The sequence below is a fragment of the Xiphophorus couchianus genome, chromosome 5 (genome assembly GCF_001444195.1).
Source record: "Xiphophorus couchianus chromosome 5, X_couchianus-1.0, whole genome shotgun sequence".
Classification (NCBI taxonomy): domain Eukaryota; kingdom Metazoa; phylum Chordata; class Actinopteri; order Cyprinodontiformes; family Poeciliidae; genus Xiphophorus; species Xiphophorus couchianus.
In genome coordinates, this window is record NC_040232.1 from 25,769,323 (window position 1) to 25,782,781 (window position 13,459).

The 13,459-nt window shown below is 37.4% G+C and overlaps 1 protein-coding gene across 1 annotated transcript in view; it reads right to left on the reverse strand.

The window, feature by feature from the left end:
* Nucleotides 1-12,161, reverse strand: part of emc2 (ER membrane protein complex subunit 2) — a 30,986-nt gene extending 18,825 nt beyond the window's left edge. Inside the window, exons 1-5 of the mRNA XM_028018823.1 lie at nucleotides 12,050-12,161; nucleotides 11,261-11,374; nucleotides 6,073-6,137; nucleotides 3,983-4,068; nucleotides 1,884-1,941 (exon numbers count right to left, since the gene is read on the reverse strand). Coding sequence (XP_027874624.1) covers nucleotides 1,884-1,941; nucleotides 3,983-4,068; nucleotides 6,073-6,137; nucleotides 11,261-11,374; nucleotides 12,050-12,107 — 381 coding nt within the window. The 5' untranslated portion in view covers nucleotides 12,108-12,161. The remainder of the gene's footprint in view (nucleotides 1-1,883; nucleotides 1,942-3,982; nucleotides 4,069-6,072; nucleotides 6,138-11,260; nucleotides 11,375-12,049) is intronic.
* Nucleotides 12,162-13,459: the final 1,298 nt, after the last annotated feature.

Genomic DNA, 13,459 nt, shown 5'->3' on the forward strand with positions numbered 1-13,459 from the left:
AAATAAAAATTTAAATGTTAGGCATTCTTAATGGTTTTTGTTTTGGGGTATTTACTTAACAGTATGTAAAATGATGCCTCTCTTTAAACAGAGCCAACCAAATCCTGAGTAATATTTAACACAGAGTTAAACGAACTTAAAAACATAGCTAATTTTTGCTATGTTTTCATTTTCATCTCAGATCGGCTAATTAGCTCAAATTTTATTGTAATAAAGTAAAACACCAAAATGTAAGGTTGTAACTACTTGGATGAGATCGTTTGTTATATTTTGACATCTGAATCTGAGCAGTTTCTGATCAACATGTCATCCGCCGCTCATCTCACTTTCTCTACGTTACATCGAGTATGACTATCGCTAAAATAGTAATACATTATTTGGAACACTTGTAATTTTTCAGTGTTTTTTTTTTTTTTCTTTTTCTGTGTGCTCTGGTAACCAAGCAATAACATTTTGTTGCGAATTTCACTGTGTTTTCTTGAGAATCCCACAGACTGAGCAGTCTTGATTAATTGATTCAAACTGAGTTAATAAACTGAGCCTGGAAATTATTTTAAGACTTAACACAAACTTACATTTTAAGTTGTTGCAGCTCATTTTCTTGAATTGTATTGAAAATCAGGTGTATGCAGAATACAGGGGCAAGTACAGATAAATATCAGTTACTAAATAGTATTTTAATTCAAGGGGGAAGTGAAAAAAGAGTATGCTTCATAAGGCCATGACAGAAAATAATAGAGTACCATTGCCATAGTCAAAGATGTTAAAGACAGCTTAGAAAGTAAAATCCTTAGTCACTGTTTTATGTTTAATAAAACACAGTGTGATGTCACATATCCCTATATGAGTTATTATAATTGGCTGGTTATGGCAGGAAGGCTAGACAATCTGAACAGTGTTTGTATGTCTTCTTGTGTTCTTGTGTCTTGTGCATTAGCAAGTCACACCACTACTTATGATTACAGATTAAGATACAATCTAATAGTTTTCTTTAGAAAGTAGCATATTTCATAATTCATTGCCTTTAGACAAAACAAGAATGTGAAGCAACACTTGAAAACTTAGCAAGGTGAAAAAGTATGGTGTTTTCCTTTGCTGCCACAGGTCCAAATGGTATAGAATAAAACAATGTCTGACATTATTTTGCAAGTGCTATGTTTTTTAAACACATACTGTAGCTGGATGTCCATCTGAGAGAGATACTGACCAAACCTTAACCAACCTTGTATCGATGTGTCAGAGGAAACTTGAACGTTTCTGGGAAAGTTGGGGATGGGCGTAGCAACAGTGAATCCAGGCAAAGTTTCTTTGTGAACCACTTTAAAATAAATCACTCCTACAACAAGCCACAAGTACTGATGGGAGCAATTACCAGCAGGTCCACTATGAGTACGGACAGTCACATGGGAATAAAAAAAGCAATATCCCAACAAAAGTCTAGTAGTGCTCTGTACAAAACGCTGTTCGGCGCTTGCCACAAAACAGACGTTTCAACTGAAGTCAATGAATGGCCGAAAAAAATGAGAAGGTGGATCAGAAACTCTGGGACCCCAGGAGGTCTGATAAATCACCACCTTCAAAGACCGGACCTTTATTAACATTTCACTTCCAAACATATATAACACTGACTAAGATCATGAATCACCTCCCAATGACCCAGCCCAACACCCTAATCAGTCTTCAGCTGTGTATGTGGGGGGGTGTGCGTGGGTGTGTGAGTGTGAGTGATAGGCTGATCAGTACAATGATTGAGAGCAGTGAGGCCAAAGAGCTCAACTTAGTGAACTCCTACCGCTAACACCAAGGTCAGGCAGATTTAAAGCCAAGACGACGACATGAAGCCGAGTTTGAGGCTAAGCAGGCAGATTTGCTCTCCATCTTACCGTGTTGGTGGGGTCCTCCTGCAGAATGGCGTCGTAATGTTTGTTGGCCTCGTCGTACCTTCGCAGACAAACAGAAACAGGTAGAAGTTAGCCTCGTAGCCAGTCGCAAACCTCACGTGGGCAAAATTTAGTCGTGGGAAATAAGAGTGAATTTAAGGTAATGAAGTCTGTGTCTACAGCATGGCAGAAGGCTGATTGAAGTGAAGGCTGCACAGAAATCATTTTGGCTTTGATGTGCAGCTCACACTCTGACATGGTAATTTCACCTCAACGAGTTATGAACACAATAAGAACAGATCGAACCATTTCTACTATTGCATGCAACCGTTTTCAAGTTAATTTTGGTTTAAATAAATAAAACTGCTGCTCTTACGAGTTTACCTTGAGAGTTTTCACTTTTTCCAAAGCTTTAGATAAAGTATTTATACCCGTCAAACATCTCACCCTTTTTCAGATTTGTATTTGTCAGGGTGTGTACGCTTTTATTTGCCTCCTAAAATTGGCTATTCAGTTCAGAATAATATTAGACAAAACAAATACACAAAAAGAACATAATCTTATTCAATTCCACTTGCTTCATTCACAAAGAGCAAGAAAAAATTGAGCCTTATTTAACTTCAGACAAAGAAAAAAAATGTCTGTCTTGTTATTTTGTGTATGTAAACTTCAGGTTTCAATTGCAAATAGAGTTTTCCAAATTTAGGCTTATAATCAAAGATTAAATTGCACTTTACTACAAAACTGAGCAGGTTGAATATAAAGAACTTTAAAGGAGTTTATACAGAAATCAACCCAACTGAAGACACCCAATTGAAATTCAAGCATTTGAAGGATTTGAAGAACCCATATGAACCCTGATTTTCACAACAGTTTAAAACCTTGTATCATTCCTTCTGATTCACAGTCAAGCACCACTTGCATTGTTTCATCTCATAAAATCAAAACAAAATACATTGAAGTTTGTGGTCATAAGACACTTCAGCAATAGGGAGGCTGTATGAGCTATAAATACCAAATAATATAGGGAAATCTGCACTTCACTTGTTATATCAAATCAGGCACCAACGTGTGACTCCTGACTGTTTTCTTCAGCGTTGAAGCGCCGGCTGCCGGCAGCTGGAGCCGTGGCTCTGTGACCAGAAGCCATCCCACCCACAGTCTGCAACATACAGAGGCAACTCTGGTTCCCATTAGCAATGCACAGCCCCATTTCCAGCCCTGACGCTTCCCTCACATTCACTTTATTACTCAGCCACACTTTGGGAGATTTCAGATGGCACCAGGCAACCACTCACGAGCCACTTTGATTTGCTTTATTTATTCAAGAACCAAGTGTGTGTTTGCGCGTGTGTGTCGGAGAGGAAGGGCTATACTGTTTGAAGTTGTGTCATTCAAGTGAAGCTCTGTCTGCAGCCAATTAGATCCTACTGTGCAGTTTATTTAATCTGACAGAGCCTGAGCAATCTTTCTCAATTATCACATAAACTGACATAACCAATAAACCAGCAGAGGTGATCCTCACCGAGTCATAAACAAACAGAACCGTCCAGGCCGCGAGCCGACCCGTTTACGTCTCGTCCCCCAGATCCGTATGCCGAGCTTGGTAAAGTGTCAATATTTACCAGGCTAAGACCTTCTCGCAGGAAAGAAACCGAAACAAGACAGTAAAAGTGTAAAAATAGAGAGAAGAAAGAAATAAAGCAACAAAAAAAATAATAGAAATGGTGGTAAGGAGCAAACAAAATGAGAAAAATATAGTGCAGAAACCAGAAACGATGGAGGGACCCCTGGAATAACAGTGGGAGCCGACCGCTTCCTTCCCGGGAATCCCTGACACAAGCTAAAGCGCCACAGGAGCACGCAGGGCTGAGTCGCTGCTCCCCGTCCACCCACCCACACCCCCACTTCTTCTTCTCCACGACAAACGCCGGGCGATCCAATATAAACACAGCGTACTGTACATAAACACGCCTTAGTCGCAGCACCACTTAGGCTCTGCAAACACTTTTTTTCCCCTTCCCTCATCTCCCAATATAATCACACAGAACCGTCTCTGGTGCTGCTGCTTTTTTTTTTTTTTTCAGCTCTCTCTAGCTTACCTTTCCAAAGCTTCCAGCCTCATGCCCGTTAATCGCTTCACTCTGTGGCTATCTGGAAACTGCTTCCTCAGTTCCTGTAGACAGGTCTGGGAGGAAGTGGGGGGGAGAGAAGAAGAAAAAGAAAAACAGACCAATTCAGGCAGTGGTATTTTTATGAAACACTTGTTCTCATGTAGGTACCGTAGAATTTTCTAGGATTTGTTCATTTTCTTTCTATAAACAGAAGTGACTGGTAAAATAACCTGGCATAAAGCCTCCCGCCTCCCTCCTTTGTCTGACGACAACTTGTGGTTAGTCTGCAACTCATCTGGGAAACTTGCAGCCATAAAGAAGAAAAATAAGGATTCTTACTGCAACAATTTTTATGGCTTTTCCACATAAAGGTGGAGTTTATACCATATGATCCAAGTCAGAACTGCTACAGTGCCTTTTAAAGGCCTGAAGATCACATTTTGTCATGTTTCGATAAAGACTAAAACGATTAATCGGCTTAATCGTAACTAATTGATTATTGAAACTATCAACTAATTTAGTAATCAAACAATCTGTAACTGGAGTGTACAGAGTTTAAAACATGCCATTGGATGAGAGAGCTAACTGAAAGCAGCCAAAACTGAATACAAACATACATTTTGGATTTAAAGTGGAAAAAAAATCCACCTTTGTTTTTGTTCTACCCATAATTCCACAAGTGTCCTAGTTTTATCTTCACTTGGGTCACAGTCTGTAAAAAATATATCTTCTATTAAGCATTTTGTGCTATCCATTAATAAAAATGGTTAATGTGGCTAAATGAAAAATATGCAGACTGTGCCAATATTTTTAACCAATTCATCGTCACAATAATTGACTATTAGTATAATCATTAGTTGCCGCCCTACCTACAACTAGAGCTACAATGGAATAGTTTAGATCAAAACCTATTCATGTGATATAATCGGCTGGTGAAATCCTGCCCAGTATCCTATTCTTTCCACTCCACGATTATGCCCAACTTTCTGTTCATCTATCAAATATAAAACATTATATATATATATATATATATATATATATACAGTACAGACCAAAAGTTTGGACACACCTTGTAATTCAATGAGTTTCCTTTATTTTCATGACTATTGACATTGTAGATTCACACTGAAGGCATCAAAACTATGAATAACACATGTGGAAATATGCACTAAACAAAAAAGTGTAAAACAACTGAAAATAGCCCTTATATTCTAGTTTCTTCAAAGTAGCAACCTTTTGCTGTGATTACTGCTTTGCACACACTCTGCATTTTCTTGATGGGCTTCAAGAGGTCGTCACCTGAAATGGTTTTCACTTCATAGGTCAACCTGCCCTGTCAGGTTAATAAGTGGGATTTCTTGCCTTATAAATAGTCATGAAAATAAAGAAAACCCATTGAATTAGAAGGTGTGTCCAAACTTTTGGTCTGTACTGTATGTATGTGTATATACAGTGTATATATATATACATATGAATAAAACAGTTTGAAGTTAGTGGTTGTATTGTGACAAAATGTACACACATTCAAAGGTTCTGAATATTTTCACAAGGCACTGTAAAAAAAACAAAAAAAAACATCCTCTGCACTAAACTGAATTAAATGGAAAAATCTACAGAGTGCCTTGGATCGCTTCCACAAGCCATCAACTCAACTAAGGTCCTTTGTTTTGTTTTTATTTTAAGCGTGGCAGCTGGACTGAGAGGATCGCCAACAGACAACTCATTTTAATAAGCGAGTCCTGCCTCTCAGTGTATGCCACATTTATTAATGATTAACCACTTCTGGTACTATCGCATGTCTTTTGTGCTGTGCTTAAGGCCTAAGAATACTTAGGAACATTAATAAAGCTGAAGAAGAAAAAAAGTCAGAACAACTAATTTGCTACACCCTCTGAATTCCAGCTGTTTTTTTTCCAAAAGCACAGAGGAGCCAAATAAAAATGACTTTTTTATATATGTAATTTTTTTTTTTTTAATCTGGCAGTGCGGGGTGCTGCAAACTCAAACTGGCTGCGACAGGGTGAACGATTAACTTGTGAAGCTTTCTGGGCGTGTGAGGAAGTGTGGCGAAAACTCACCAGAGCCAAGTCGTCCCGACTGCAGTCCAACGCGGCGATCATCACCTGCTCATAAATAATCCAGACTGGGCAGAAGAGAGACGGACAAAGAGGACAGTGTTAAATGCCCTTTCCATTCGTTATGAACACACGCAAAAAAAAAAAAAAAAATATATAGGATCCTAAATTCTACCTGGTGTGGAGGTTGCCCTCACAAGAGCAGCTTTTTCCCCCCTCACATAACCAACCTTCCAGTTCATTTAAATGACTGTTGTATTTCATTTAACTCAGAATGCTACATTACTAAGGTAGTGGTGTCCAAACATTTTTGCAGAGGGGGCCAAAACTGGCAGGTCATGAAGTTCTTAAAAAAATAAAATAAAATCAATTGCAAACTAATTTTTGCTTTTTCAGTTTAAACTTGCTCAACAATAAACATTTTAATGAAATCTCTACATGAGTAAAGATCTAAAACATAAAAAGGGCTTTGAACTGTTGCATGTCGATGTCACATTTATTTGTATAGCACTTCTAAAAACAGGTTTAAACCTGCACCAAAGCGCTGCACAAAAACGATAACACAATAAATGCGTTATCGTTTGATGAAAAGAAAAAAAAAAAAAACAAAACCAAAGTAATAATAATGTAATAAACTAATAAGAGCAATAATAATGAGTAAATAAAATAAAAATAAAACATCACAACAGAAAAGTCACGCAACAATTAAATGCCAACGAATGCAAATAAGTTTTAAGAAGCGTTTTAATTATCCAGACTGTGTGCAGATCTAATCTGGAAAGGTTGCATTATTAAAAAAACATAACAGGACAGACACTTTTGAAATGTTTTGGGTCATCAATTGTTTTTATTATTCTTAACTTGTGAAGTCATTTTAAGGGATATAAATGGGCCCCAGGCCACACTGTGGACACCCCTGCCCTACGGCAAACGCTCACAATTCTAGTAAAATCAAGCATTTGCTTCAATAGGGAACAGAGAATATTGTAATGTTATCAGTAATCATGAAGGTCAGTAAGAACTTTATAACTTCAAACCTTATAAAACATAGGTACCTTAAACTTCTCGTACCTGAAATTCTGCAGTTTGTCTAAAATCATATTACAATAACTTTGCTTGTATTTTTAAAACAGTGAACACTCCTAATCCTTTCTAAACTGCGGCTAACACTACACTACTATAATCTCAAAACACCTATCATAGATTTTTGACATACCTCAAAGGTAAACTGCTATTTTTCTTTTTTGTTTTGTTTTGTTGTGTTTTTTGTTCAATCGGAATCGGCCGGTCAGCCTTTTTAAATATTGGCAATCTGTGCGCTGCTAGAAAAAAATAGTCCCCCTGTTGCACAAATGTCATAGAAATTGTTTAAGATACAGATTCTGTTGGTAATAAAATCCCTTACATAAATCTTTAGAATATTGTTATACATAAAAGTTTCATGCATATACATTTAGTGAATCATATTACATTTATTTCACTCTGGAACTGCTTTTACAAAATGAGAAGTGTTCCAAATCTATCCAATATGTTTAGCCTTGTATTTATTGAACTACGTATATTCAGCACCACTATTACAGAAAGCTAATGCTATGATTTAAGCTTCCGAATTCTGTAGTAAGCATGAAACATTTACTGTATCTTCCCCATTTTACTTTATCATTATAAAAGACTGACAGCCAGCCAACAAAGACTGATTATTTGAATTAGTACGACGTGCTAGACAAGGTAAAGTTAACACTTCCTCTGTGAAGCACAGGTCCTCATAAAAGCTTGCAGACAGTGCCAGAACAAACAACTTTTTTTTTCTTCTTCTTCTTATGTTACTTTAATGCTTCCAGCTTTTGTTCCGATAATTGCCATCTCATTTACAGCTAATTCGGGACCTGGGCTCAATAAAAGCATGGCATGTCAAAGTGTTTGTATCGCTCTCACGAGGACAGTTGACTGCATGCGCTTTCCGCACCAATAAAAACAAGTGAGAAAATGCTGGGATGCAAGAAAACATTTTGTAGAGTTCAGTTATTTTTGCTAGGTTTTTGGGGTTTTTTTACAAATAAATGTAATTCGAACAAACATACAAAAGAATCTAATCAAATAATCAACATTTTTACTCGGACGTAGGCCTGTCGCGATAAACGATAAATCGATTAATCGTACGATAAATTAAAACTATCGACGTCATTTCAATTATCGCCATTATCGTCTCTTCCGGCCTTTTTCTCTTTCAGCTAATGAGACTGAATGAAAAAAGGCTCAACTCCGGTGCTCTCCACTGACCCTCCCTTCCTCATTTCCTTAGTGTAAAGCCCAGCGCACACTACACTATCTTAGAGCTGTCGGCTGATTGTCTGCCCATTTTTAAAACCTGACAGACCACACATGAGCCGACAGAAATCCTAGGTATAACGGTTCGATCGATTCGTTCCTGCCGTATGGTGTCCAACAATGGGCACAAAATAATGGCTACAAGTCCAGTGAACTAATTTTAAAACCAGGCATTAATCGGTGCTTTACTACAATCTACCTGCAATGCATGTGGCTAGTGTCAGCGTAAAGTCCTGACTGAATGAAAATCATTATAACCTATTTACGTCACGTTAACGAAGAACAGCTGAAAAGTTACCGGGTTTATCAACTGCGGTAGCAATTTCGCTCCAACTTCTCCTCTTGTCATTTCTATATTCTTTGCATGCTGAATAAACAATAATGTTGTTTCCACATATCATCTCCAATGTCCGCTGGACTTCGGGTTGCGCTGTGTCAGCTGTTTCGGATTCCCCTCTGTAATTTCTCAGCGCTTTCTGATTGGCTGCCTGTCACATTCAACAGGCTGCGTTTAAGCTCCCAGTTGGGGAAAAAAACCCTGATTTAGATCGGAGCGGCAACGACGATCTACCATAACACACCACACAATCTTAGAAAGACCAACGATCTAAGATTGTTGTAAGGGGAAAAATAGGAGCAAAAATCATGTAGTGTGAACTATTGCATCAGGTAGTCGATGTGCCCATCTTCTCTATTTAAATCTAATTATTACTGAAGGGCAACATAATATACAGACTTCATAATCTGCACTCTTTTGGTTGAATGCAGTATTTATTTCCACTTTGGCTTTATGTTGTTTAGTTTTTATCAAGTACATTTTTTATTAATGGAGACTGAGAATCCATTTTGTTTTTGGTTGTTTTGTTTATTTTGTTTATCAGTTCCAGTGTTAAATATTCTTTTGAAAATAAAGTGTATCTATCTTTGGCAGGAAATCACATGCATTATTACGTCATTTCCATTAAATCAGTGTAAAAAGGTCTTCAGACAATATTAGCGTTTATCGCAATAATTTTTTGAGACAATTAATCGCTCAGCAAAATTTGCTATCGTGACAGGCCTACTCGGACGTCATTTTGTCTACATACACTTTCATGGATTTTCTTTTGACGGAATTTGAAAACATCTATGAGAGGCAGCCTCACGACTCACGTGACTGACTCCTTTCATGCAATGGCAGACAAACTTAAAAACGTTGTAATCATGGCTCTGCACAGGCCATGCCATTGTCAGAAGTCCCGCTTCTTCTTTAAGCAGAAGATATCTCTATAAATGACATAAGCCTCTCTTGCCCTGAAGATATGACATGATATTTACGGAGCTGCATGTTTGTCTCAGCATGAAGGACTCCTCAAATCCTGACCAGAGGCACGGCTGCGTTTAAAAAACGAGGCATCAAACATCCAAGAAGCATAATCCCTTGCTGATACCGTTTCATTATCCAACCCGACAGCAAAGTGACTCCCCTCAATTTACTCTCTTGCGTTGCTTTTGGTCTCAATTGTTCCAAAGGCATCACTTCTGGATGACGTCGGTGTCCAGGCGTTTCTGGACACCAAACGCATTTTATGCCTGTGAATTTGTTTCTTGACCGTTCCGAGCAAAAAGCAAAGCCAGACATCTTCCAGTTCAAAACTGTGGATGAGTTTTAACAAATTGTGATTTTTTTTGCACGAATTTGATTCAATTAGTCAAGATTAAAAGAGAAATATGCAGAGAGTATTGCTGGGCTAAAACTCAAGCACAACACTGTTCCGTTCAGAGATTGCACCACCAAGATGTTAACAAGAGGTGTGCTTCGGTGTGGAAGTTGTTACTGAGAAAAACAAACTCAAAATTAGCTAATTTTAGTATAAGTGAAATATTTTTTAAAAATAAGTCAGAGGCTAAACAGAAGGTGTAAGAAGATATTTAAAATGAAACATATGGAGGTTGACAACAGGAAGCAGATAATGAGATGGCAAATCAAATTTTAGCAAAGTTTAGGCTTAACCAACTAGCTCCTTGTATTATAATTTTTTTAAAGAAAATGAAGAGCTAACCAAGTAAGGGTATACATTCCCTCAAGACTACACACAAAACTGCTACTTACAGTTACTATTGCTAATTGGTTGCTAATATAAGATCTTAACAAGACACATAAGAGGTTATTAAAATTTGTGTGAACAGGTAAAACCCAGACTGATCAGAATCAGATAGTATTATTTTTCAGTGTTACTTCTACGATTAGAATAGCAAGAAGCGATAAGACACATTTAGTTACAAAATCCTGAATTTAGCAGGTGTTAATTCATGCTAAGTTTTACTTCAATCTAACACAACTGTTTAAAAAACATCTATTTCATAAACACCTGCTGTTTATATCACTATTTATGACTAAAGTATACTTCAATTCCTGATTCTTCTAAAAATCTTGACCTGAAAAAAAAAAAAAAACTTATGCAATACATTGTTTTGAGCTCATCGCTGACCCTCACCTGTGTTCTCAGTACAGCTAAATAAACATAACAATGTGATCCTATCTGTAAAACTAATTCAGCACCCACAGTGTAATGGTTGTTGACTTTTTTGTGCGATTGGTATTTCTACTTTTTCTTTCTTTTTATTTTTTTAAAGACTCTTTACAGCCACATTCCTGCCTTTAAAATGAACAAGTGTTCTTTCAGCATTAAACAAATCCATGACTATCACTTAAAAGACATACATCATATTCGTTAAGTAAGAACATAATAATCTACTTGTATTTTTAGGTTACCACTACTATTAAAAAGGCACTAATTTTTCTTATAAAGTTCTGCTTCACACAAGAAAAATCAAGTAATTGACGCATGTTTTTAGTTGAGTAAAAAAAAAAGCTACTTACTGTCATCCCCCAGTTTTGATGCATGTTCACTGATGAGCTCTTCACCAACATCCACTATCTGTTCACTATTTCTGCAGTTGTCTTCTCTCCATTTACGCAGCTTGTCTCTCATCTCTGTACAAACAGACATTCAACCACATAAAATCAATTATAGTTTGCATCGTTACTCGGTTATTAAACACATGCACACCTGAATATGTGTAATCTGGTCATGTTGGTATTTTTGCACAGTGCGAATTTGCTCTTCTAGCAATGACTGCTAGCCAGTTTTAGCCGCACATCATTCACAAAAAGTACCCAAAATAAACCTGAACAATGTTGACTATGAAACTACACCTGCCTAACATGCACGTGACATGACCAGTGAAGCTTAAGAGGATAAGTAACATCGCTAACGTTGCGATACACAGTTATTTTTCCTCTACAGCAATAAAGAGTTAGCTTATTGCTAGCCGTAACCATTAACGACATACTTCTACATTCACGAGTCGTTCTCGTTCAGACAATCTACAACCTCTAAACTGTATAAATGCGCTACACAGTTTATTATCAACTGAATACCACTGAGGAGTAGCTAAGCCCGTTTTAGTGACAGTGTGTCCACTAAGTTGACAGGTTAGCACTGTGAGCTAATTAGCATTGCTCAATTCTTCACTGACGTATTTCCGTGTAAATTTAACAGTTTAACAGCGAGGACCAAATGCAGTATTATAAAGCAAGAAAATCAGACATCTTAAAAGGCATATAAAAGCATGCCACTGCGTAAGAACACATAAAATGTCTTTTTACCTTCCCACCCCACATCGTACATTTCTGACAGAGACGCCATATTTTTACCCCCCCTCATATGACAACATACGCCACTTCTACGTCAGAAAAATGCCGACTGGAGGCATGCCTGAACACAAATAAAGTCTTTTTTTAATATTTAGTGCTTAAAAACTATTCGCTTCCTTACAGATATTTTCGCTGCAATTGACACAAACAAACAGGATTTTACAGTAAGATATCCAGAGTAAAATTTAAACACATAAGTAAAACACAATATTTTATAATTTATTAAGATAAATAATAATAATAATAATAATAATAATAATAATAATAATCTTTTTCAAGGAGTTGTATGGGAATTTTTACTCACTCTTAGAATTATTTTATTTAAGATGTATTGGAAAACTCAAAAACGTCACTTTGTAGTTATTCAAAATTTAAACTGAACACGGCTTTTCATAAGATGTATGTTAATTACCGTTAATTCATGACTTAGTGAGGGGAGAATTTGCTGATCTTAAGCATATGAGTGTTACAACAACAAAAGAAATACATTAGGTTTTGTAATCATATATTTTACATCACAAATAAGTACTTTCAGCTGTAAACATGGTGAGCACGTAATTTCCTAATGACTTTCAAGCCCAATTTGAACTTGTCCTATGCAGTGTAAACCTAAACGTGTGCAACTGTATAGGAGTCAGCAAAGTGCAGCATGATTACCAGGAGACTGTATCCCATATCAATTTTTATACGAATCTTTATCAAAGTATAGGATAGCAAGGTCTGCCTGTGCCACAACTTTTTTTCCTCCTGGAAAATTTGAGAACTGCTTTTCAAGCACATCTGGCATTTTATCCCAAATTCCCAGAGGACCCTCTGAGAATCTCATTCCTTTACTGCGAATGCTTGCTTACACTCTTCTCCCTTACCACATTACACACTTGTTGATGTGTAGTCAGTACAAACCTGCTTACAAAGGACATTTCAGAGATGTAATGTCATCTACTGCTGCTCACTGCACACAGCCTTCTGTTACGTGCTTTGTTGATATTCCTCCAAGAAAGGGCAACGAGGGCAACAAAGAGATGCTCTTAGGTACACTGATACGCTAAAACAGCCTAACATCATCAGTAATGGGCAAGTGCAAGCTGGCAGGAGAAATGTCATCATCCCTTCCAGGGATACAAATAATAACACCGTGTACAGTTTAAGTTACGCTCAGCTCTGGCAATTGGTGTTCTTGTAATTTTCAAGTCTGCACATGGCAGTCGGTTGATATGTGGTTGGGGTTTCTGCTGGAGCACCAAATACCAAAGCGGCCACATTAAAACAATCACACTCTGTCCTCTGGGGTGGAGGGCTTCCTCTGTCTGCCAAGGTGCTTGTGAGGGCCAGGGCCCTAATAATGACCTGCAATAAACACCA